General features: G+C 35.8%; 1 protein-coding gene across 3 annotated transcripts in view; it reads right to left on the minus strand.

The window, feature by feature from the left end:
* ANK3 (ankyrin 3) overlaps positions 1-26,329 on the minus strand; it is a 698,348-nt gene that overhangs the window by 610,804 nt on the left and 61,215 nt on the right. For all 3 annotated transcript variants that reach the window (XM_074382261.1, XM_074382265.1, XM_074382263.1), the window contains exon 2: positions 22,479-22,551. In XM_074382261.1, the coding sequence (XP_074238362.1) occupies positions 22,479-22,551 (73 nt within the window). The remainder of the gene's footprint in view (positions 1-22,478; positions 22,552-26,329) is intronic.

A 26,329-nucleotide genomic window follows, 5' to 3' on the forward strand; every position in this document is an offset into this window, starting at 1 on the left:
GTACGTATTTTTAAAATGCTGAATGAACAAACAAATAGAGCAGTGACATTCAAAATTGTCAACTTTTATATGAGCACTTGTTCCAGGAAAATAAAGAGTTTTTATTTTTCTTCACTGAACAAGAAAACAAACAAGCAAAAAAAAAAAAAAAATGAACAAGGGTTCAATTTTTCTTTATTGTTCTTTGGGAAGGCGGTCCCATTGGGAGCCTGATGAAGCCTCTGGAGCCCTTCTCAGAATACTGTTTTTAAAGGCATAAAACAAAACAAGGCTGATAAGAAAGCCAAACAAATGGAAATACCATTTTTTCTCCTGACCTCTATTATCTTGGGTGATTACATACTTTCTAAATAAAGAAATTAGCTAAAGACAATGACATTGTTGAATTATATTTACTGTATTGCAATATTATAGTTTCAAGATATTTTCAAATTTGTGAGACTATATTTGCTTCTTTATTAATGCATTATATTGTCAAGTCATAGGCCTAATAAAAACTATAAGTTTTAAATAGTTAAGAGCATAAATAATGCTTCAAGACATCTTCAACAAGGATAATGAAATATAATAATATTCAGAATTACTATGGTGGCGAAGTCACAATTCATTCTCCTGTGGTTTATGCCTATGTTCATAATTAAAGAAAAAGGTAAATTTTCATTTAGGGATTACTGAAATGACTATTTTTTACCATCCAAGGAGACCCTAAAAATTATATTCACAGACAGTTGGTTAAAACTTTCTGCATTAAAGCCTTGGACAGGTCTATCGTTAATTATACTGAATTCACAGTTCTTACAAAACATTGAGCCTTCGTGCCTGGGAGCTGCTAGTATCCTGACGAAATTTAAAAAGTAAAAGGAGACTCCTGCTTTAAAAGACAGGACAATAGGAATGAGATTAAGAGGCAGAGTTGAACAGGGATAATAGTTACCAAGGGCCTGGGGCTATATGCCTATTTGAAGTTTTAGCAGTGTAATACTCAAGTGGAAATACTAGCATGCGGTCAGACTGAGGACCAGCTAGGGAGAGAGATCAGGACAGGGACAGGATGGTTTTCAAGAAAACCGCATAGAAGCCAAAGTAGGACCATGAGACTGGAGGAGGGACATAAAAAGCCCTGGAAAAGACAGGAGGGAAAAAGAGAACAGAACCTTGGGATTTACCAAATTTAGGGACAGAGGCAAGAAACTGAAGACAGAGAAGGGCTTGAAAGTAGTGAATGAAAAATAACACAAGGTTCATTCAGTCCAGGGTCACCTCAGAAAAGAAAGGAGAGTCCAAATCAGAGGTATGGATTAGCGTGATATCCAATTTAAACACTCAATGCTAAATCCACTGATATTGAGAGAATTTAACTATAACATGAAATTACATATCAAATCAAACTGCAATTTCTAGAAGGAACTGTACTTATCATCTATTTAATTCTTTTGTTATGAATTGACTAAAGATCTATCAAGGGGAAATAAACACAGGTAAAGGAGGGTTATATATCATAATAAATTCTACTTGACATCATTATCTTATATCATTTAAAAAAAAAAAAAAAGGCATCTGTATTCTGCTGCCAGAAACCTCTACACAGAGAATGAAGGTCACAATGATCAAGGCTAATTAATCCTTGTTGGGTAGGCTTGCTAGCAAATGGAACCTTGGCATATAGTATAAAAGACTACTAATGTTATGTCAAAGTTTTACATGTAATTTTTTAAATCTGAAAAACATGAAACAAGCTCATTAGCTATACCATCGTTTATCTGACTTATTTGACTTGAATTGATCTTTCATTTGGTCAAGAGTTTGCCCTCCGATCAACTATGATCAGTTGAATGACTCTGAACCCCAAACTTCGTACTTTTTTTCTCTTTAATTCACATGCACCTGAATAGTACTTTTTGTATACCAGACCCAATTCTAAGCTGTTTACAAATTTAAATACATTGAATCCTCAAAATAACACCATAACATCATTAGTGTTATTATCCTTATTATACAAATAAGGAAACTGAGCCCCAAAGAGGTTGATTGACTTATCCAAGACCACAGAGCTAGTAAATGATCAAATCAGAGTTAATACAGGGAGTCTGACACCAAAATTCATGCTTTCAAGGGGGACATTCTGTTGCCCACTGCTCAAAGATACCCTGTAGCAGAGAAAATGAATGCACACAATAATATTTTTAATGTATTCTCAACAATAAACCTTTAATTTACTGAATGCCAAGAATTTCATTTTGCATTTTTCCTAAATTCAATATTCCCATCCTCAATTGATAATATCCATTAAGTTACTAATTCCCTTTTCTGTAAAACTATCAGGACTAGGTCAAATGCCATTTATAGGTGAATGTCATTGTTTGAGAACCCCATAGCTTGGAGTTCAGGGTAAATTACTCTCATTTTATTTGAAGCTACTCTTTGCTAAAGGTTTTATGATATGACAACATCATAGATTAGGATATCTGCTTTTGATTTTCTATCAAACCCCAACATACCTCCTCTTTGCAAGCTGCACCTGTGTTTGCTTTTATCTTTTTCTCTCAAATCCCCCATGATCATGCAGGAACAATTCATGTCTTCTCTGATTCTCTGAAGTGCTGAAATTAGGACCCTATGATTCTGTGCTTAGCCTCTGCTGCAGAAAGGAATAGCTTTACATGTCCCACGGGAAATCTCAGCTTCAGGAAAGATTGTTGGAGAGCTCCCAGACAAAATGGTTTGAAGAAAACAAAACAAGGGAGTCCCAACATCATGTATTGCCACAATTTCAGAGGAAGAATTGGCAAGTTAAATAAATAAATAAATAACCAGATCGCAACATTAAAATTGTCAAACTTGAAGTTCACTCATCTTTAAAAATATATCTTTAAGATTCATGGATCTAATTTGCTGACTTGCTGTCATAATACTTTTCCCAGTTAATGATTTGTCACTCTATGAAGTTAAAAATGATTATTTGTAGACAATTGACATGTCGTGCCTAACATTTCCAATGGGTTAGGAATTTCAAAATGATTTTTAAAGGACGGAATATATCAAATCGTTTTTGAGTAGTATGTTTAAAACTTCTCTTCAACTCAGGGATTTGTCATTTTATTGAAAATAGTTTCTCTGTTTTCTTTTTCTTTTGAAAAGCTACACTGAGCAATGAGTCACCAGGTGATTTCCCCTCTTTATCTCTAAGTTCCATTTGAAAGACAAAAAAAATACTCTTCTTTGTCTTCTCACGTGTACCTGAGCTGCTAGGGTTCAAGGTTGTTAAGGAGACCATTAAAACAAAACGTATGTTTATTTGACAAGGAGCTTTATTACATGGAAGTTTATATGCATGTCAAATGTTTAAGGCAATTTAAATTTTTAGTATCTCCAGAGACCAAGTTAAATGGCTGCTAAAAACTAGCTTTTTAGAGCAGCTTTCAATGTCTATTTATTTAAATAAAAGGTAACAAGCCTCATATTTAAAATATCTGTTGAAGTTAACTAGGATATCAAAATATTATGTTTGCTTTATTTTTTATTACTGAATCAGTAAATAAATATCATTCAGATTCACTATCATCTCGAGCTAGATGATATTGAAAAATACATAATGGCGGACTGTTGCCATAGTAACTCCTCTACAACCACACATTTTCTATGGCAACCCAGGCTCCATGGAATACTAATGAAAACCCATAGCAACAGAGAATCAAAGAGGTGATGTCTGGAGACCAAATAGCTCATGTAACATTTATTACAAATGTTATGGATGCTTTTGTATATTTAATAAACAAAATCAGTGTTGAAAGACAGTATTAGCTAGAAAATATAAAAGGCGTATTTAAAATCTTTTCTTAAAAAACCCAAATGCCTATGGTACTTAAGGAATCTACGTCAATACAATAATGAATACGAGAACACATAATTTATATTTTTAAATATAGACTCATTTTTTTGTGAAAATGGCTATATCTTTCCCCAGTTGCAAAAGATGTGCATGCAACATTGCAATGTGAACCCTCAAAGCAACGCAAGAACACTTTGTGTGGATTTTAATTTTTATTATTTTATTTTACTTTATCTTGGCATTTTTCCTAGTTCCTGTTCTTTTCAAGAATTCAGCTATGTAACCTCTGAAAGCCTTGGATTCTTGTTTGCAAAAGGATGTTGTATTTAAAGGACCTTAAAGCCTCTATGATTCCTATTCTACCATTTATCAGCATACGAATTTCATAAATCATTTAATCTGAGTGTCAGTTTCTTATCTGTCAAAGGACATGATATCTTCCTCCCCCTCATTACCCATTTGCTACAAAATGTGCTAGATATACATAAGTACTCTGTGAAAAAAATTAATACGGCTAAAGAAAAAACCTAAAATGTTACTATTTACATTTCTGTTTTAAAACACTGGAGTTAATGATAAAGATCCATTTATTAAATCAATGTGTATTATAAACTATTTTGATGTACGATTATTTATTGAGTACCTACTATGTTACCAATTGTTGCTGTAACAGCAAGATGAACAAGATAGGTAGGTCTCTGCATTCATAGAGCTTATGTTCCAGCAGAAAATGTTAGAGAATAGATAAGTAAGCAAAGGCAACTAAGAAATGTGAAAGTGCTACAGAGCAACTCATCAGAGTGAAGTGATTAAAGAGGATTTTTAAGATGTAGGCTAGTTCAGGTCAAGATGCATTGCAGGTCAGTGCTCTGCTCTGGAAGGAAGGAAGGAAGGGGCTGTGAAATGGAACCAGGATGAGGAGTCAGCCATGGGAGGAGATGGACAGCCAGGCAGCAGGACAGCTGTTAGAAGACACTGCAGTAGGAAAGAGGTTAATAGGCTGACAAAAAAGCACAGAGGTCAGTGGGGTTAAAGAGCAGGGAACAGGGACAGGATAATGTGGTATGAAAACCTAGAGGGAGAGAAAGCCAAAGTAGGAATCTGATTTTTTGACTGTGTGGACCTGGATTGCACAGAGGGACCAGCAAGAAAACTATGACATCACCAACATGAGAGATGATGGTATGACTTGTGCCACATAAGTGGCACTGCTGACGGCAAGAAGTGAACATGAATAAGATCTACCCTGGAGGTAGAGAAAACACGATTTGCTGATGATTTAAGCCCAGGAGACAAAAGCGAGGGGAATCAGTTATGACTCCCAGGTTTTTGATAAGAGCAACTGGAGGCTGATGATGCCATCTCCCACAATGGGAATTATGAAGACGTGAACGGGTTTGGGATGGTAGGAAGAGGTGGACTGTGCCAGGTAATCAGGGCTCTATTCTGTACTGATCTGCGTGTTAAATATTTTCCCAGTCGAAAGTCATAGATTTCCTTATAAATAAGTAATACTGGCCGGGCACTGTGGCTTAAGCCTGTAATCCCAGCACTTTGGGAGGCTAAGGTGGGTGGATCCTGAGGTCAGGATTTCGAGACTAGTCTGGCCAACATTGTGAAACCCCGTGTCAACTAAAAAAAATACAAAAAATTAGCCGAGTGTGGTGGTGTGTGCCTGTAATCCCAGCTACTACGGAGGCTGGGGCAGGAGAATCTCATGAACCCGGGAGGCGAAGGTTGCAGTGAGCCGAGATTGCACCATTGCACTCCAGCCTGGGTGACGGTGCAAAACTCTATCTCAAAAGTGAATAAATAAATATTAAATTAAACTAAAATTTACATTTCAGAAAGTATTGAAATGAACTAGGGGATTACAATTTATGCCTAGATATTATCAAGTGCCTTAAAATCTAGTCTCAGCCAAGGAACCCAAGTAAAGATGTAAGAATGGAACTAGTTGGTGGGGAGGGCCCAGCCAACCTTTGGGATGCTGGTCTTTCTCATCAACTAGTTCCCTGCTGTCAACTGCTAACTTCAAACCCTGTATCTACAAAATCAACATTCAGCTCAGATAAAATGAACTTAAAAAAAATACCACTTAATGTTATGTTGCCTTATAATTGATATAGTGCCTATTTATTTAGATAAAACCCAAATTGCTTTCATCCGCAGCACATTCATCCTTTAATCATATTTTCAATTTATTCTAATTTATTTACAAGAGAACACTGGCATATAGTATTAAAAATTCTATACTATGGCTCAATAGAATTCAAATCATTTGCTTTTACAAAACCTTGACTGTTAGCAAAAAGGAAAGAAAAACAGATGTAGGAAAGCATAAAGTTTAACATGACAGATCTTTGTTTAAAACTACTTATTCTTGCCTAGGCATGGTAGTTTGCACCTGTAATCTCAGCATTTTGGGAGGCCAAGGATGAAGGCTCACCTGAACCCAAGAATTCAAGAGAAGGCTAGCAACACAGTGAGATCTTGTCTTTACAATTTTTTTTTTTTTTAATTAGCCGGGCTTATGCCTGTGGTCCCAGCTACTCAAGAAGCTGAGGCAGGAACATCACTTGAGCCCAAGAGTTTGAGACCAGTCTGGGCAACATAGTGAGAACCCACCTATATAAAAAATTTAATAACATTAGCCTGGCACAGTGGCTCATACCTATAGTCCAGATCTCTGGGAGGCTGAAGCAGGAGGATTGCTTAAACCCAGAAAGCTGAGGCTGCAATGAGCCATGATCACACCAGTGCACTTCAGCCTGGGTGACACAGCGAGACCCTGTCTTCAAAAACAGAAAACAAAATACACACACACACACACACACACACACACACACACACACACACAAACCCTACAGATTCTTGCTTTGATAGTTGACTTTATTATACATATTAAAGCTATAGAAATTTTAGAATATTCTATTTTGAGGTTATTATCTCTATCAGGTAGTTCCAGATAGACTAGTGTATATAGAGATTCTATACTTAACTCCTGTTTGATAAAATCAAATAAAAGTTATGTTTAAAAGTTTAATATTATTCACATTGGGTTTAACTAAAATTTTCTTTAAAATTTTTGTAATGCAATTTCCACCTAGATTAAATCCACATTTAATAGGTATGCAAAACAATGCAGTTATCACAATACCTACTAAAAATAATCACTAGCATGACATACAGCAAAGCTGAAGACTTTTTATTGCATGCAATAATGGCACATTAAATAAATGCTAAAAATATACCTCCTAAGACTGAAAAAAATGTAAATCACAGAGACTTCTTTAAGGTTATTTTTAAATGTTATCATATGGCTAGGAATAATTTATTTTCTAATAATAGACTACTGGAGTTTTTTAAGCAAACACAATGAATCATCATGTAAGTTAAAAACACATAAACATTTATTGATACAAAGGAAACTCCAGTTACTAGAGAATGTCAAAGCATGTAAACTTTGTGCAATATGAACATATATATTTAAGCAAATCTAAACAAATGTACAGATTTGGATACAAAACATGGTCATGATTCATTGCTTTAAATTTTAGCTGGCCAATCCAATAAAATCAAATGAGGATTTTTTTAAAAACGAGAGCTGGGCAGGGAGGTCAGGGCATTGAATAAGGATAGTCTACCTCTTTGGTTTTCTTGATAACTATAGGTGATATTTACAAACATCCAACATGGTAATCATTGGCAGAGCAGTCTCCTAAACCTCCACACGGAAAGTGTCCATATTGGATTCTCTCTCTTTTTCTTTCATTTTTTTCTTGAGTTGAAAATTCATGCTTGCCAGCGAATATCTGCTGTTGTTTTTGCCTAATAAATATTTGCTTTCTGCCTTAGAATCAAACACAATAGAGAGTGTATTTTAACATAAGACAAGCAAAGAAATAAGATATGAATCGCATAGAGCTTGTGTAAACTCTAATGCTTTGATCAAAATAAGAGACATATCTCAATTATAATAGAGTGCATGGAATTCAATTGTTGCTATTTGAGTGGGGAATAGTTCACTGCGAGTTGATTCACTCATTCTGTATAACAGAATATAACAAGCTTTACAACACAGAGACTAATGTAGAATCCTTGAAATTACTTTGGAGGTTTTTTACCTACTATTTCTGTTGGTGTTTTGTTCAGTTGGTCTAGTTTGGTTGGGTGGAAATTTCTGAAGGTACATGGTAATTCAACAAGAAGAGGAAAATAGTGCAAGATTGTCAAGTATTTGTATTCCAAAATTCTCCCCTAAGCCAACTTGTTTATAATTTATAGCTTGAGTAGAAAAATTAGCTGATAAGAAATATGATTTACCGAATATTAAAGTTTTATACTATTGGGAGCTCACGCATTTCTAAAACCTTGTTAACTCAGGGGTTAAACTTCAGGCATATTTCAATTTTCTTAACTTTCTATCCTACTCTATACCTCCAGATATAGTCTTGATGGAAAGACCTCTCATTATTCAAAAGGTAGTTTCACCTAAATTCCTTTTACCTGTCTGTAGAGAGTTGTCTTTCTGAGACTTCCTCAGATTTAATATCTATTGATTTTTCCTTAATTTGAGTAAATTCATATAACTGGAGTTTCAGCCCAGCACGAATCATATTAGAAGCAGTTAATATAAATGTGAGAGCAGCAAACATGCCTAAGAAAAAAAATCTATAAAATTAGATTGAATAGATAGAAGTACAACAACCAAAGGCCCCTCCTTCTAAGGCCTGATAGACCTAACATCAATAGTTTCTGAACACCTTATCAGTTTGCACCTGACTTCATATAAGTGGTTCCAAGTCATTCATAGAACATTTCACATGTGCCCTCTATACTAGTAAAATCCAAACTGTGAGGAGGCATTTGTCCAAAACTCAATCACAAGTCCATTATTTGGGACTTAAAATGTTTGTTAGTCATTAAAAAAAAATAAATTATTATAGTTTAAACCCTGGATATTAAGCAAAAAGCTCACTGAAGCCAAAAGTAACTTTAGAATCAGATTAATAGTGCTGTAAACAAAAATTATAATACACAGCCCCAGACAGCCTTTTCTCTCATCTCACATTGCAGGACAGGTAAAAGCCTTAAAATTATGGCAAAAGTAGAAATAGACAAAGGCCAGGGATGTCCACAAGCAGGACAACTACTCTGAATTTAAGTCTTGACATTTGAGAACTTTTAAGAAAATATTTGACAGTCATATAAGCACCTTATTTTAACTATATTCACAGTGAAATATATTAAGCTTAAATATATGCTAATATAAATGAAAAGTAACCCAATATATTTTGCTTACAAATTAAGTTGACACATCATGGTGAGAAGAAAATTAATTAAAAAACTAGAATCATGCTTATTAAAAGAATCTTTGGCAAGCTGGAAATTTAAATCATTACATAAATAATATAGCTAAATATTGCTTTTAATAGGCAACACAAATTTAATTTCTATATCCACAATGAAGAAAAATTTGGCTTCTTCATTTAAAAAAATTTTTTTTACCCTTGCTTACACATTCAAAGCTTAGATCTCATCGAGAATATAAAGGTCACTTTATTCACCAAAAAGCAGGGGTTTAAAGGGGTTAGTGACTTGACCAAGATCAATCACTAAGCTAGGCTGGAAAAAAAAAAAAAAAAAAACACTCCAAAGTCTCAATTCCTCTGTTCTTAACATTGTTCAACTTTCCTCTCTTCAGGGGATGCTAACTTTGCATTCAAATTTTTAGTACAAAATACCTATGATTTGCTTATATTCTAATGAGGCAGACAGCCAAGATGAAATCTCTATCCTGAGAGAGCCTGAGTTAGTAAGAGCCCAGACAGAACACTCATCCAGAAAAAACAGCAGATTCTGTGTTCAGCTCAAGAATGACTGCTTCAGGTAGGGCTATGCCTGCACAGAAGTGCAATGTCTACTGTTTAGATGACAAGAAAGAATCAAAACTACTAAATTTACAAGAATAGACAAGGCCTCGACCTACTCTCCTAAAAAACGAACAAGCAAAAGAAAAGAGTTGCTACCGTATTTAGCTACTGGGTGTTAACTCTCAAACGAAACAGGCCCATGATATGAAAAGACTTGGGACCATTTGTAAAAAGTAAGAAAAACAAAGCCAATGGTAAACAGTTGAACTTCGCTACATTTAAGGTGTCTGCACACCCCACGAAATGGAGAAGATAGGGCTGCTCAAGACCATGCAGAAACCTTCGCATCTGTTTCCTACCTTCCAATTCTGCTTTATTTCCTACTACATTCTTACTCCAAACATGCCCATAGTGCCAGCTAAACCATGCAGGGCATATGCCATGCTGTTTCACATTTTAGTCATTTTAAATAATCCATTAACCTTTCTAACATTTTTTCTGTCTTTAACCTTATTAAAACCACTTTTCCTCAAATACTTAATAAAAAACTTTACAGGTTCTTCCTAGGCAGAATTTGATCACCCTTTTCCCCATGCTGCTAAGTTCCACAATTTATCACATGCTGGCGATTGACTTACTATCTCTCTTCATGGCTCACTTATGAACCATTAGGGGAGAAAGTTGTGCTTGATTCTTCCTGGCAAGGGACCTTGCATAGTAATTGCATTTCATATGCATTCATTCAAAGAAGAAAATAGACAGTGCTATTGAGGGTGTGGAAAAATGAGTACTTTCATAGAATGCCAAAGGAAAACTGGTACAATCTTTCTGGAAAGTATTTAGGAATATATTTAGAGTATCTTAATACTCGCAAATTATTCAAACTAATAATTCCACCTTAAGACATATATCACAAGGATATAGCTGGATATATATAAAACAAAAATTCATGTTCAAGGATTTTTAACATGGCCTTCTCTGGCATAAGGAAAACTGGAAACAAGTGTAATATTCTAAAAATAAGGGAAGAGTTAAATAAATCATGGAGCCTCCTCTGGGTAAAATGAGATTATACCAGTTGATATGAGAAAAATACTATAATGTTAAGTGAAATACGCATTTATAAAATAAATCCAATTACATAATATTTCTTATTTCTGTTTCTAACCCTAAAAGATTAACTGCTATAGAAATTTCCTTTCTGATGTAAACTAAACAATATTTGTAACAATGTTTATTCAGACATTGAAAAACAAGCAGTTCTGAGCTGTGATTCCTGAGTCGAGAGGGAGGAGTGAGTTCAGCCCTGTGTGCTCATTTTGCCACACCCTCAGTAGGATGGCCCCAACTTTCTGAGAGCCAGTTTCAAGCCACAGTGCAGGAAGGAAGAACCCCGACATAGTGAAACACTCAGAAATAATTCAGATTTGCGAGCTAACAGGGGAGTGAACTACACTGAAGATTCCAAAGATCTGCAAAGAAGTTCACTACATCATTAAATAAGTACAGATCTATGCATGGATGAGGTGAAACTCCATGAAGTAGAAGAAAGAAGTAGGTTGGAAAATTCCTAGAGCTCACACAAGGTTACAAATAACTCATGTTGTCGCCAGCCAGAGTGGAGAGATCTTGTAATATATGCGATACTGGGTAGACCTGAAGAAGGTCATGCCGCAGTAGTGGGGCTAAATTAGCCTGAGAACAAACACTACCCTAGACCTGTCATAACAAAACCTATAAGCTGCTCCAAAAGATTAAACTGATCTGCAAGTAACAGCTGCATAACAGCAAAAATTCCTATTCTGTTTAAAGAAACAAAACAAAATCCAGCATTCAACAATATAAAAATCTTAATGCCTGATACCTAATCAAAAATTATCAGACATGCAAAGAAGCAGAAAAAAAAATCCATCAAAATAGAAACTGAAATGACAGAGATGATGGAATTAGCATATTAAAATGTTAACAAAGTTACTTAAAATATTATAAATATTCTCAAGGCTATAAAGGAAAATATGACCATAATAAAGAGAGAATTGAAAAAAATATATAAACAGCTAGATAAAATTTCTAGAACTAAAAATATGCTCAATAACTTCTAGGGTCAAATATACTCTAGATGAGTTTAATAGAAAATTAGACATCATAAGAATAAAAGATTAATGAGCTTGAAGACACAAATATAAATTATCCAAAATAAAACACAGATAGAGAAAAGATAAAGCATGAACAGAGTATTGGAAGATTATGAAATGTTAGCTTCCAAGTTCTGCAAGAAGAGAACTGTATAGAATTCTATATCCAGCAAAAATATATTTCAAGAATGAAGATGAAATTTTAAAAAAATTGCTTAGAGAATTTATTACCACCAGACTTCCACTAAAAGGTGGAAATTTAGGTCTTAAGGTTTTATCAGAGAAATGAAGATTGCCCAAAGCAGCAAATATAAGAAGTAGTTTTAAAAATCTTTTATTCTATTAAAAATAGTTTAGTTATATTTTGTTATTTTTTAATGTAAAAATAACAATTATATATTGTGGTGTTTGTAACATGTAAAAGGAAAATGTATAATAACAACCTAATAAAACAGAGATGAACAAATAGAAGAATACTGTTGTAAGGTTCTCACATGGGTGGTATATTAGTATTTTAACGTATAATGATATTAAATATACATAGGACAATCCATAGAGAAACCACTAAAATAAATAACTGCTAAAGATAAAACAGAGAAGTATTTCTAATAAGCTAATAAATGAGATAAAACAGAATCTTTAAAAATAGTTAATTATTCCAAAAGAAGAACGGAAAAAAAAAATAAAGAACACATGGATCAAATAGTAAACAGGCGGCAAAATAACAGATGTAAACCAAATCATATCAATAATTACATTTACCATAAATCATTTAACATTGCAATGAAAAAGCAGAGTATCAAGTTGGATAAAAAACAAGACTCACCTATATGTTTTCTATGAGAAATCTGCTTGAAATTTATAGATACGGGTTAAAAGTAAAATGATGAAAAAAGATAGATCATATAAATACTAACGAAGACAAGAAAAAGCCAAAAGGCTAAATTCATATGCAAAAAGTAGACTTGAGAATAAAGAATATTATCATTGATAAAGACAGGTATTTTATAATAAGGAGTTAATTTAACTAGAAGATTTAATAATAATTCACAATATGCATGCATCCAATAACAGAGCTTCAAAATATTATACATATCAAACTTGACAGGACAGAAAATTCAGCTACATAATTAAAACATACACACACATATAAAAACAAATGTACTATAATAAAATGTTAAGCATTATTTTCTCTTTTATACTTTTCTGTATTTTCAGAATTTTTTCAGTAAGCACATATTCAATGTGTATAATCCTGGTATCCTAGCTCCACCTTATTTTTATCTGTCAACCCTTCCTTGACCTGGTGACAGACTGTGATAGTTAATACTGAGTGCCAACTTGATTGGATTGAAGGATGCAAATATTGATCCTGGGTGTATCTGTGAGGATGTTGCCAAAGGAGAATAATACTTGAGTCAGTGGGCTGGGAAAGGAAGACCCACCTTCAATCTGTGTAGGCACAATCTAATCAGCTGACATAAAGCAGGGAGAAAAAATGTGAAAACTCAAGACTGGCCTAGCCTACCAGACTACGTCTTTCTCCTGTACTGGATGCTTCCTGCTCTCAGACTTCAGGATCTTTAGTTTTGAGAGTCAGACTGGCTCTCCTTGCTCCTCAAGCTTGCAAATAGCCTGTTGTGGGGCCTTGTGATTGTATAAATTAATTCTTAATAAACTCATTTCTGTCTATCTATCTATCTATCTATCCATCCATCCATCCATCCACCCATCCATCCATCCATCCATCCTATTAGCTCTGTCCCTCTAGAGAACCCTAATACACAAACTATCATTTTACCTTCTAGGAACCAATCTTTCTCACATGGTAGAGCTCTCAATTTGAGTGACTACAAACTCTGCCATAGTGATGGGATATCTACATGGCCCAGATTGACATATGACCTCATCCCTCAAAGCCCCATGATTAATCCACAGTGGGACATGACCCAAGCAGGTTCAGTGTTCAAGGATTTGTATGGATGCTGGAAAACATTTTTAACAGAGGGACTTGTAATCCAAGACCAGGAAAGAAAATCTTTGTCATTCCCAGAGAATGTGTTACTAGGACAAGAGCCTACCAAGAGGGAAGTTTTGCTGAATATCAAAGGGAAAGAAACATAAATGTGACAGTGGTATCTGAGTACCTGTCTCCAACCCTGTATGCCTAAAAATATCCCCTCCTGCATCTTTCAAAGACATTAGCCAATTATTTTCCATCTTTTGCTTAAGCTAATTTGAGTGTGGTTTCTGCCAGGGGAAACCAAAAGAACCCAGACTAATAGTAAAATGGTAATTTAATGAACTTCTTTTTTGCTTATCTGTTGGAGAAGAGAGTAATGAATGTAAGATGACTTCCCATCTCTTGGTTTTATCTATACCCGCCATGCAGGTATTGGCTTATCAGGCACGGTCAATCTCTTGATAGAGCTGCCCAGAGAAAATAAGGAAAATATAGCACCTACCCAAACCAACAAACATATTAAGTAGATTCCACTAATTATTTCAGCCTTTAAAATACAGTTTTACTCTTATTTTAAAATGTTTTCATGTAGCATGAAAAAAGATTCTTAAACAATTTCTACTATAAGTTCATGAAGATTTTTCCTTCATGTTGTATGTTTCTAAGTAAATAAATTCACCACTAAACAAAATCAGGTTTTAAATTATTCTTTGAACCAAAGGAAGGCATAATTGTCTTTAAAATTACCACATTTTCTATTGAAAAAAATGCAGCAAAGAGATTTATGAGTCTAATCACCATCACAACAGGATTCTTAAAATTGCAGCTTGGTTTATGGGATTGATTACACTATTCTTGGCAAAGAATTCTCCTCCAGCCGCACGCTGATCCTCTTCAACCTACCCTCTCTCTTCTCCTAGATTAGATAATGCAAGAGATCATGTATCTTACAGAAAAGTACAATTGTGAGTCATGTAGCAGGGAGGTATTCAATTTTTATTATGCCAAAAGACAATTTTCAAATCAATAAGAAAAGCTATCCAAGGAAGTTAATTTAGTTAAAAAAAAAAAAAAATGCTCTGAGATTCAGGCCTGAATTACAGATAGTTTTAAGTGTTTTTAAAAAACGATGAGTCATTGCAGTTCTTCCCTGATGTTCAAATTTAAACATAAAACTCAGGTATATTTTTAGGAGTAATTGTCGTCTACAAGGTTGATTAGGACTAAAGTTTTATTTACTGTAAAAAATAATGGGACTTTCATACAAATGTCTTAATGCTTTTCCCATTTGATTTTAGATATTTCTGGAAATGTGGGCTAAGATGTATATAATTCTCATATATCCTAAGAAAATGTTTCCTAATGAGATTTTTTTTGATGCCCAGAATTTGAAATCCTCTTTTGTCACCTAGCTCATTTTTTCCACAATTTTCTACAGAGATTACAAAAACAAAAATAAATAAAAATATGTATATATTTTAATAAAAATTATTGATCTTTAATCTAACAAGAAAACTAAGCTACTTATAAATATACCTATTATTCTAAAAATTGCATTTTGACATGAGTAATTTTAAACACATTTCTCAGAACGATATTTCTGTCAAAGTTATTGGCCTAGTAAGTTAATGTATAATCTATGACAATGAAAAGCTAAGCTTTAGAAAATCAGAACAGGCTGGGTACAGCGGCTCACACCTGTAATACCAGTACTTTGGAAGGCTGAGGTGGGTGGATCACTTGAGGTCAGGAGTTTGAGACTAGCCTGGCCAACATGGTGAAACCTCATCTCTACTAAAATACAAAAATTAACTGAGCGTGGTGGTGGCACCTGTAATCCCGACTACTAGAGAGGTTAAGGCAGGAGAACTGCTTGAAGCTAGAAGGCAGTGGCTGCAGTGAGCCAAGATTGCACCCTGCCCTCCAGCCTCGTCAACAGAGTGAGACTCCATCTCAAGAAAAAATAGAAAAAAGAAATAAGAACAAAATGTTTCTGAAGTTACTGAGGCATCTATTAAACACAGTTGATCTCATGTTCACAGCAGCCTGGTCTGTCTCAAAAATTTTGCTAAGAATCAGGATACAAAAAGAACCAGGTAGTAAGTCTCCCTTCCTGTGGAGCTTATAGTCTCTCTTCTTGCAGAGCTTACAGCCTAGGAGGGAACACCCGGTTACACAAAATTGTATTTAATTAGAGTTGTGATAAATGCTCTGAAATAAATGCAACATGAAATGAGAACTTGTTACAGGAGGAGAAGGATCCAATATGGACAATGGGGAAGAGAAGGCACTCTTAGGAAAGTGGCATTTAAACTGATACTGGGTTGGGGGCCTTAAGAGAGCACCAGGCAAAGATTACAACATGTTCCAATGTCTGCAGGCCAGGAGCTTTTGTAGAAAGGGCTTTTGTAGAAATGGAAAAAAAAAAAAAAGAAAAAAAGAAAAAAAAAAAGCTATTTGGTTAGAGTACACTAAGTGAGGGAAAATGGCTCAAGACTGACCTGACAACATTAATTGGTCCAGAAATACAGTGCGGTGTTAAGGATTTGGGACTTTATTCTTAAGAGCGATGAAGAAAAGTGGAAGTGTTCTATGAAAATAAGTAAGATCACTTTGGAAAAGCTCTTTCTGGAGAAATGTGGAAAAGGGATTAGTAGAAGATAAGAAAACCAGATAAAAGATAACTGCAGGCTGCACTAGGTGGCTCATGTCTATAGTCCCAGCTACTTGAGAGATGGAGGCAGGAGGATAGCTTGAGGTCATGAGTTCTAGACCAGCCTAGGCAACATAGCAAAACTCCATCTCTTCAAGAAAAAAAAAAAAAGGCAACTACAGAGATCCAGTTCCAGGCTCAGGGCCTGTGGCCTCCCTGGGGTAGAGCCCCTGTCACGGAGAGAAGTCACTGCTTTGATTATAGGGCATGAAAGAAGGATGTCTGAAATGACTGTGACCTGAGAAGCCCCAGCATGTAGCTCAAGAAGACAAGAGGAGAAAGCTAATGACTAGTAAGCAGTTGCTGCTGGAAAAGGGAGGGAAAATAGAAAAATGCTATAAGCCAAGAGACTCCAGTGTGGAAGTCGCTAAGGACAGGAAAGATGAGGCCTGAAATGTGTCCCTGGGATTTAGCAACATGGAAATTCCTGATAACCTTCACGGAGGGTTCACATGTCAAACTTTCTAATACAAATTATTCTAGGTAGCATGGCCATTGGCATATATGTGTATGTGTTGCATGTGTGTGTGTGTGATGTATATAGTCATGATAGGCTAACAGGGCTTTACGGGACACTGTTTTGACTAGAAAGTGCAATAACAACACATTTGAATCATTTTTAAGCCAAAACACTGATGAGCAAGGAGGTGCACAATTATGTGCCTGGCACTGCACTGAACAATATTTAGAGGAGAAATAAAAGATATAGTATGCTACGTCTAACCTCAAGGTGTTGGCTATGTGGTAGGAAAAGCCAAGACACTTGAAATCATGTAATTTAGGTTACGATCAAGGAAGAAATTGCTCAGCTCTAATCTAAAAGCTATTTTGTTGAAAATGTACTTTTCTAAATGAAATGTGAAGTCATTTTGCCTTAATAATGCCAAATTGCAGCTGCAATGCAATGCCCTCAGCAAAGTTTTATTTCATGTACAACGCCATGCTGCCATCTACTGGATATTGCTTAAATTTTCTTTGACAGTTTTTTTTTTTTTTTTAGTCCTATCACTGGACAACTTAATTGATGATTGATTAGAACAGTAAAATATTTTTTAAACGCTCTATAACAAAATGTAAACACAATATAATACTTAAATAGTATAGAAGAATCTCAACTTAAATAAAATTTTAAATTCATAGTGTCTAAAAACAGTAAAAATGACAACTTGCCTTGTGTAAAAGTTTTACGACATGTCCTCCATGGACTAGGAAAAGGAAGGACAAATTCTGTCTGTAACACTGCTTACAGATATCAGTTGCACAAGGAACAAATCAGGGGCTAAAAACACATCATTGTACATCACAGAATAGAGGAAAATCTTTTCCTTTTCAATTGAAACCACATTTTTAGGAATAAAAACAGGTTTTTCAAATTTTCAAGACAGAAACAAAGTCTACCTTTTGGGAATTTTTTTTAACATCTTGTTGGGAGGGCCGGGCACAGTGGCTCACACCTGTAATCTCAGCACTTTGGCAGGCTGAGGCGGGCAGATCGCCTGAGGTCAGGAGTTCAACACCAGCATGGCCAACATGGTGAAACCCTTGTCTCTACAAAAAATACAAAAATTAACCAGGCATGGTGGCAAATGCCTGTAGTCCCAGCTACTCAGAAGGCTGAGGCATAAGAATCACTTGAACCAAGGAGGCAGAGGTTGCATTGAACTGAAGTTCACGCCACTGAACACCAGCCTGGTGTTAAAGACTGCCTTTAAAAAAAAAAAAAAAAAGGTTGGGAGAAGATATCTTCTGCCCCTCTTCCCACTCCGAATACCACTTCCAGCTATTTCCAAGTTCCTTCTGCTCCTGGTCCCCCAAAACCAAGGAGAATTTGCTAATCATATTGGCCAGAGCCCAGGGCAACCATTACCAGCAGGGTGAATGCAACTTTATGAAGGCACAGAGTGCTCCCGTGCCTCATCTCTTGGTTCCATTCATCAGGGAATATAAAGGGAATCAGTGTCATTACTGGCCAATTTTCTGTGCAGAACCACCTAACCTTCTGTTCCCAAGACAGATTCAAGACACTCTAACACAGCTTCCCAGTTACTAAGAGACAGTATTTGCTTCTTGGATTGCCAGTATTCTGACATATGCTCTCCCAGGAACTCCAGCGGGGGAAGAGCATAGAGCAAGCCAAGATTTGGTCATTGGCAAACCTCCCCATCGAAAAACTACTCATATCAACACCAACTCCTAATAAATACATTTAAAGTATACTATCAAAAATAAATAATACTTTTTAAGATACAATGTCTCTACAGTTCTTTAATAGTATAATGATTTTTACCAAAGTAACCATTTAACCTATTAAAGCAAAGGCATCTTAATATGTTCATGGGAATAGCCCTTCTGATAACATCTTAGATAAGTATCTTAAGATAAAATACCAAAGATAAGAATTATCATCAAAGTTTAGCAGTCAGTGAATTGCTTCAAAAATGACATGTGTAATCAATTCAGCAGAATGTATTTTTGATACACATCTTTGAAACCTAGAACTAGTCCTCCCAATTGAGTAGGCAGTAGTTTTCTCTAAAGCAGAGGCTTTTATTATTATTATTATTTTCATTGCGTTTTAGGTTTGGGGATACATGTGAAGAACATGCAAGATTGTTGCATAGGTATACACATGGCAGTGTGGTTTGCTGCCTTCCTTCCCCTCACCTGTATCTGTCATTTCTCCCCATGTTACCTCTTCCCACCTCCCCAATTTCCCCCCAACGGACCCCAGTGTGTAGTGCTCCCCTCCCTGTGTCCCTGTGTTCTCATTGTTCAACACCCGCCTGTGAGTGAGAACATGCGGTGTTTGATTTTCTGCTCTTGTGTCAGTTTGCTGAGAAGGATGGTTTCCAGGTTCATCCATGTCCCTACAAAGGACGTGAACTCATCGTTTTTTATGGCTGTGTAATATTCCATGGTGTATATGTACCACATTTTCCCTATCCAGTCTATCATCGATGGGCATTTGGGATTTTAAACTACAATCTGCTGAGTCCTAGGAGGCCCCTGAAGGTGTGTCAGGAGAGAAATTTTAGCCACCTCACTACGGCTTCAACCTGAGCAACTCTGCATTTATTTGTTTTTATGCCATTGTATGTTTTATCTGTTATCATTCTTCAGCTATTCACAAATATTCCATTTCTCTTTCTTCTAGCTTCATGACAGAATTGAATCTCCCTGCCTGTTCCCTTTGAAGTTAAGGTTGGCCATGGGACTTGTTTCAACCAATGAAATGTGTCGCCTTCAGATGGAAGCTTTAAGAGACACTTCATGATCTGTCACCTTGCCTTTTATTTACTGCATGAGAACACATGTCTAGATGAAGTCTTCAACAGCCTGGGTCCCTGAGTGTCTAGAAGGAGCAGAAATCTCCTGCCAACTCCCACTAGACAGAAAGCATGAGCAAAAACTACACATTGATGACATCTTTGAGTTATGTGTTTGTTATGCAGTGCAGCCTACCCTTCTGACTTCTAGATAATTTGCTAAACCTATGCTCTAAAGAAGGAATCGACAAACAGTGGCACAGGGCCACATCTAGCCTGTTACCTGTTTTTGTAACAAAGTTCTGTTGGAACACAGCTGCACCCATTCATTTATGTATTAGCTAGGCTACTTAAGAGTCACACCAGCAGAGCTGAATAGCTGTAACAGAGACTGAATAGCTCACAAAGTACTATCTACTCCTTTACCAAAAAAAAAATTTACAAGCTCCTGCTTTAAAGTTCTGTGCTAGCTGAGTACTGCTAAAGAAAACTAAGGTGAATAGGTCCATGCCCTTTGACAGCAAGTGCTGAATCAGCCAAAATAAACATAAGGCAAAATTTGCTCCCTACATGAAGTATAATAGACATTGGCATGTGTAGTTCTAATAGGCATAATTGTGACTCTTCTCTAGCTTCTGTGAAAGATATTGTGAAAAATTTGAAATTTTATAGAGGCAAGACTTTGAATTAGAAGATGAAGAGACTGCTTTGTAGACAAGGCACTAATCTAATAACGGACCCCAGTAGGCTGTTTACAACGATTGCATGTCATCGCAACTTTGTTATTCTCCACTCAGCTTCAAAGCTTTCAAAAAAACTGTCATGAAAGGTCAGAAATATTATGTATCTGGGCCCCGCATGGTGGCTCATGCCTGTAATCTCAGTATTTTGGGAGGCCAAGGCAAAAAGTGTTGCTTGAGTTCAGAAGTTCTAGACCTGCCTAGACAGCATAGTGAGACCCCGTCCCTACAAAATTTTGCTAAATATATATATATATACACACACACACACATATATATAGCCAGATATCATAGCTTATGCTGTAATTCCAGCTACTTAGGAGGTTGAGGTGAGAGGACTGCTTGAGCCCAGAAGTTTGAGGTTGAAGTGAGCAAAGACTGAGCCATTGCACTCCAGCCTGGGTGACAAAGCGAGAACCCTGGGTGAAAAATACACACATATATATATATATATATATATATATATATATATACACACACATGTTTATGTATATATTGTTATATATATATGTGTGTGTATATTTTTATACATATAAATGTGTACACACACACACACACACACACACACAATGTACCTGTATAAAATTAGCCCTGAAATAAAATTAGCTACTACTGAAATATAATTAGCTGATAGAAGTAATGAAGTCTTAGAAAATGTTCTTAGCCAGAAAACAGATGCTTTGTGTGTTCAAGGGTAACACATCAAGATCAGTGGTTATTCCAGCTTTTGACATATGGAGCCCACTACACTTTCCTATAGAAATTAGTCAAGCTGTTTCAGCAAGGGCCTCCGTCAAAACTATCAGAGCTCATCACATAAAGCCCAAAACCTTAAAAAAACTTCATAAAGATATTTAATGTGGCAGATTGAGGACATACACAAGAAACATACTTTTTTGAGTAAAATGCAAATTAACTTCATGTTCTATTTTAACAATAACATTGTAAATTAACATGCATGTTTTTGCTATATAATGCAGCACAGATTAGCAATTTAGATAGACTTTGGGGCCAGACTCTCACTTCAAATAAAAGCTCTGCTATTTATTAGCTGCCTGACCTTGCTGTGGATTTCCTAACTTCTCTCTGCCTCAGTTTTCTCATTGGTAATCCAGAGATAATGATAGTGTCTACTTTGTTGGGTTTTCATGAAGAAGCGTTATATTGGTGATAGTGCTAAGAATAGTGCCTGGCATATAGGAGGCACTATACAAGTGTTTGTTAATTAAACGCACCCAACTGTCCTCCCTCCCACTCCAGGCACTCTGACCTCACACACAACAAAACAAACACTCAAATAATAACCAGTTAAAAGATTGTTGGTTTAAAAACTAGACAGTATAATCTTATAAAATATAATTTTAAGAAAAAAATATTAAACTTTTAATTTTTGCCTATAAAAATAACACAATTTTCCTGGAAGAACTGGTATCATCTGAGTGAGTTCAAAGACCATACTAACAGTCCAGGGACAGTGGATTATGCCTGTAATCCTAGCGCTTTGGGAGGCCAACTAATCGCAGCATTTGGCCAAGTAATGCCAACACTCAAGTAATCCTAGGCAGGAGGATTGCTTATGTCCAGGAGTTCAAGACACAGCAAGACCTCGTCTCTACTGAAAATAAAAATAAAACAACTAGCCAAGCATAGTGGCACAGCCTGTAGCCCAAGCTACTCAAGTGGCTTAGTGAGGAGGATCACTTAAGTCCAGGAGATTAAGGCTGCACTGAGCCATAATTGCACCACTGCACTCCATCCAGGGCGACAGAAGGAGATCCTTTCTCAAAACCAACAGGCGGGCATGGTGGTGCACACCTGTAATCCCAGCACTTTGGGAGGCTGAAGAGGGCAGATCACGAACTCAGGAGTTTGAGACCAGACTGACCAACATGGTGAAACCCCGTCTCTACTAAAAAAGAAAAAAATACAAAATTAGCTGGGTGTGATGGCGCATACCTCAGCAGGAGAATCGCTTGAACCTGGGAGGTGGAGGTTGTGGTGAGCCGAGATCATGCCATTGCACTCCAACCTGGTCAACAAGAGCGAAACTCAGTCTCAAAACAACAACAACAAAAACTATACTATGCTAATGGAATTAAAAGGAGAGATAAAGAACCTGAAAAAAAAGTCTTACTAAGAAAAAGACTTTAATAAAAGCCTAATCAAAACCTAAGAAGAAAAGGAAATAGAGACAGAGGCATAAATGGGGGCATGATTGTGTAAAGCGTAACAGTTAAGAACAGTATTAGTCAAGTACTGAAATTCCTTGGGTGGTTTTCATTGGGGAGGGAAGACACTAGTTTGTTCACCATATTATTGTTTGAGGAATTGACATTCTTCCAGGCAAAATGTAAAAGAATCCTAAACTGGGCAAAGAAATGGGACCACAAAAGTTCCAGTCTGATAACTTTGAACCAGAAGTATTTAGAAGTTGAAGCAGAGGAAGGATAAAGAATGAAACCAATATCAAAAATGATTCTACAGAAAACTGGGCAAGGGCTCTCTAGAGACCAGACAGGAGGTACAGTCTGGGTAGGTTTTCCAAAGTGCAGACCTTTACACATTTGTATTTCCCCAAATACTCATGATGGTGAGCCTCTCCGCCTATGTTTATTTGACCAATTATATATCTTCATTTGTGAAGTGTCTGTTCAAATATTTTACCCACTTTTCTTGGATTGTCTTGTTATAATTGTAAGAGACCTTTATAATTTCTAGGCATACATTACTAGGTACATATATCACAAATATTTTCTCCTATTCTGTACATTTTCCTTCTGTTTTATTATTTTTCAAAACACGAATGTTTTTATTTTGAGAATAGACACTTGATGAATTATTCTCTCTTATAGTCAGGTTTTTTGTGCCCTAAGAACTCTCAGCCAAGGTCACAAATATTTTTCTTCTAGTTTCTTCTAGAAGCTTTACAGCTTTTATATTTAGGGCTACAATACAGTTAGAGATTGTTTTCTGGTATAGTATGGTGTAAAACCTGGTGTCAATTTTTTTATACAGATTTCCAGTTGTTCCAGTAGCATTTTTTAAAAAGACTTTTTTTCCCCATTAAATCGCCTTGATATTTTTGTTGAAAATTGGAAATATGTATGATAGTCTTTATCTGGACTTTCTATGTTGTTCCAGTGATTCATGTATCTCTCCTTTGCCCAATTCTGTAGATTTATAGTAATTGGGTAATGCAATTCTTTTGTTCTTTTTAAAATAGCTTTGGGGCTGGGAATGGTGGCTCATGCCTGTTATCTCAGTACTTTGTGGGGACAAGGCGGGAGGATCCCTGAGCCAGGGGCGGGAGGATCCCTGAGCCAGGAGCTGGAGACTAGCCTGCCCAACACAATGAAACCCCATCTCTACAAAATATACAAAAACTAGCCGGGGGTGGTGGTGCATACCTGTTGTCCCAGCTACTTGGGAGGCTGAAGTAGGAGGATCGCTTGGGCCTAGGAGGTAGAGGCTTCTGTCACTCAAGATATCACCACTGCACTCCAGCCTGAGTTACAGAGTGAGACCCTGTCTCAAAAACAAACCAACAAAATTGCTTTTGCTATTCTAGGTTAGGATGTTTATGGGCATTGCACTGATGCTATAGATCAATTTAAGAAGAAAACTGAGTCTTTCAATTCATAAATATATCTCTCCATTTGTTTGAGAGGTCTTAAACTTCTTTCAGCAATGTTTTTGTATTTTTCATTGACAGATCTTGTGTATCATTTAATATTGCATGTTTTTGAACGCTATTGTAAATGGAACTGTACTTACATTTTATTTTTGTTTATTGCTGCTATATAGAAGTATTATTGATTTTGTGCATTTTTCTTATATCCTACAACCTTGCCAAACTCACTTCTTAGTTCTAGTAGCTTTTATACATTCCAGGGACTTTTTACATGGACAATTATGTTGTCTACAAATAGACAGTTTTACTTCTAATTTGTACAAATTTTATCTATTTTTCTTGCTTTACTACATTAATTAGGATCTCCAGTACTATGCTGAAAAGAAGTGAACATTCTTGCCTTCTGCCCAGTGTTGGGGGAAAGAATTTAGTTTTTCATCATTATCATAATATACTCCTCATTGCTTCTAATTTTACTCCTTATTTTGAAGTCTATAGCTATTCCAACTTTTTTTTTTTTTTTTTTTTTTTTTTTGCTGTTTGCATGGTCTATTATTTTCCAGCCTTTTACTGCCAATATAATTGTATCCTGTTATTAAAATGCACCTTTGGTAGAGAGCATTACTTGGTCCTTGCTTTTATTAGATAGTCTGACAATTTGCCTTTTCATTGGAGTGTTAACATTTAATGTAATTATCCATCTGACTATATTCAGGTTTGCCTTTCTTTTAAAAAAATTGTCTCATCTTTTTTCTTCCTTTGTTCCTGCCTTGTTTTCTATTAATAAAGTATCTTTTTAAAACTCAAACTCAATTTTATTGCCACTATTGGCTTTCTGCTGTATCTCTTCATTATTTTTTAGCAGTTGTTCTGGGAATTAAATATGCATCTTTAACTTACCCTTCTCTAATTATAGTTGATACTGAATTCATCCAGGTAAAATATAGGAACAATACAATGGTATATTTCTACTTACTTGACCTCTACCATCTTCTTAGAACTATTATTGTCATTTACATTATATTTATATACTTTATAAACCAGAGTTATAATATAGAATTATAATTTTGCTTTAAGTGGTTATAGTCTTTTGTATTTACCCACATATTCACCATCTCTGGTGCTTTTCATTCTTTCCTATGGGTCCAAGTTGCAGTTGGTATCATTTCCCTTCTACCTAAATTTTTTCTCCTGAGTACACCTCAAATGTTCTTGTTTCTTTGTCTGTCTAGTGGGATAATACATTGTAGCAACTCTGGATTGTGCTGAATTTCTTTTAAGATTATTGGTATTTCATTCTAATAAGGAGTTGATTGGTCTATTGGGGAGGGGAAAGGTACGGAGGGAGGGAGGAAGAGAAGAGTGATGAGGAGGGGAGAAAGAAAAGAAAGAGATAAAGAAGGGAAGGAAAGAAAAGAAAAAAAAGGAAGAAAAAGGAAGGAAGGGAGGGAATGAGGGAGGGAGGGAGGGAAGATCTTTTCAACAAATCTTACTATAATAGTTAGAAATCTATATGGGAAAAATCAACAACATACTTTACCCCATACTAGACTAAAAAATCAACTCTAAATGAATTGTAGCCCTAAATATAAAAGCTAAAGGTAGAAAACTTACAGAAGAAAAAAAATCTTTGTGCTCTTGAGTTATGCAATGATTTCTTAGGACACAAAAAGTGGAATTAATAAAGTGCTGTTCTTTCAGCTCTAATTTCTCATCTCTGGTACCTTTAGCCAACAAAGCAGCATTTTGACATAATTATGGCAGGGAAGAGGTACTATCAGGCCAGAATGACACGACTCATCTTGTTGACCCCCTTCAGTCACAGTTCTTTTTCCCAGTTCCATTTGCTCTCTTCTAGTTTCTTTTCTAGTTTCTATCTGTTCCGTGACACTTTCTAGTATCTGTAAATAATTGTAGTTTCTTATTTTTAATAATTACTTTATTCTATTTTTATCAGTGTTATCTGCAAGAGTGACTGTGTGACCCTATCACCTCTCTGCCTATGCTAAAAGTAGTTGGCAGTTGTACAACTTTAAAACTCAAAGGTACGTAATTGTTATTTGGCCTTTCTGAAACACCATATTCATTGTACATGTAAACATTTTTAATAAAAAGAGTGTATCCTTAGTTTATCATACATTTTTAATAAGATACAATAATCATTAAAGTGATTAAG

Source organism: Saimiri boliviensis, chromosome 12 (genome assembly GCF_048565385.1).
Source record: "Saimiri boliviensis isolate mSaiBol1 chromosome 12, mSaiBol1.pri, whole genome shotgun sequence".
NCBI classification, from domain to species: Eukaryota; Metazoa; Chordata; class Mammalia; order Primates; family Cebidae; genus Saimiri; species Saimiri boliviensis.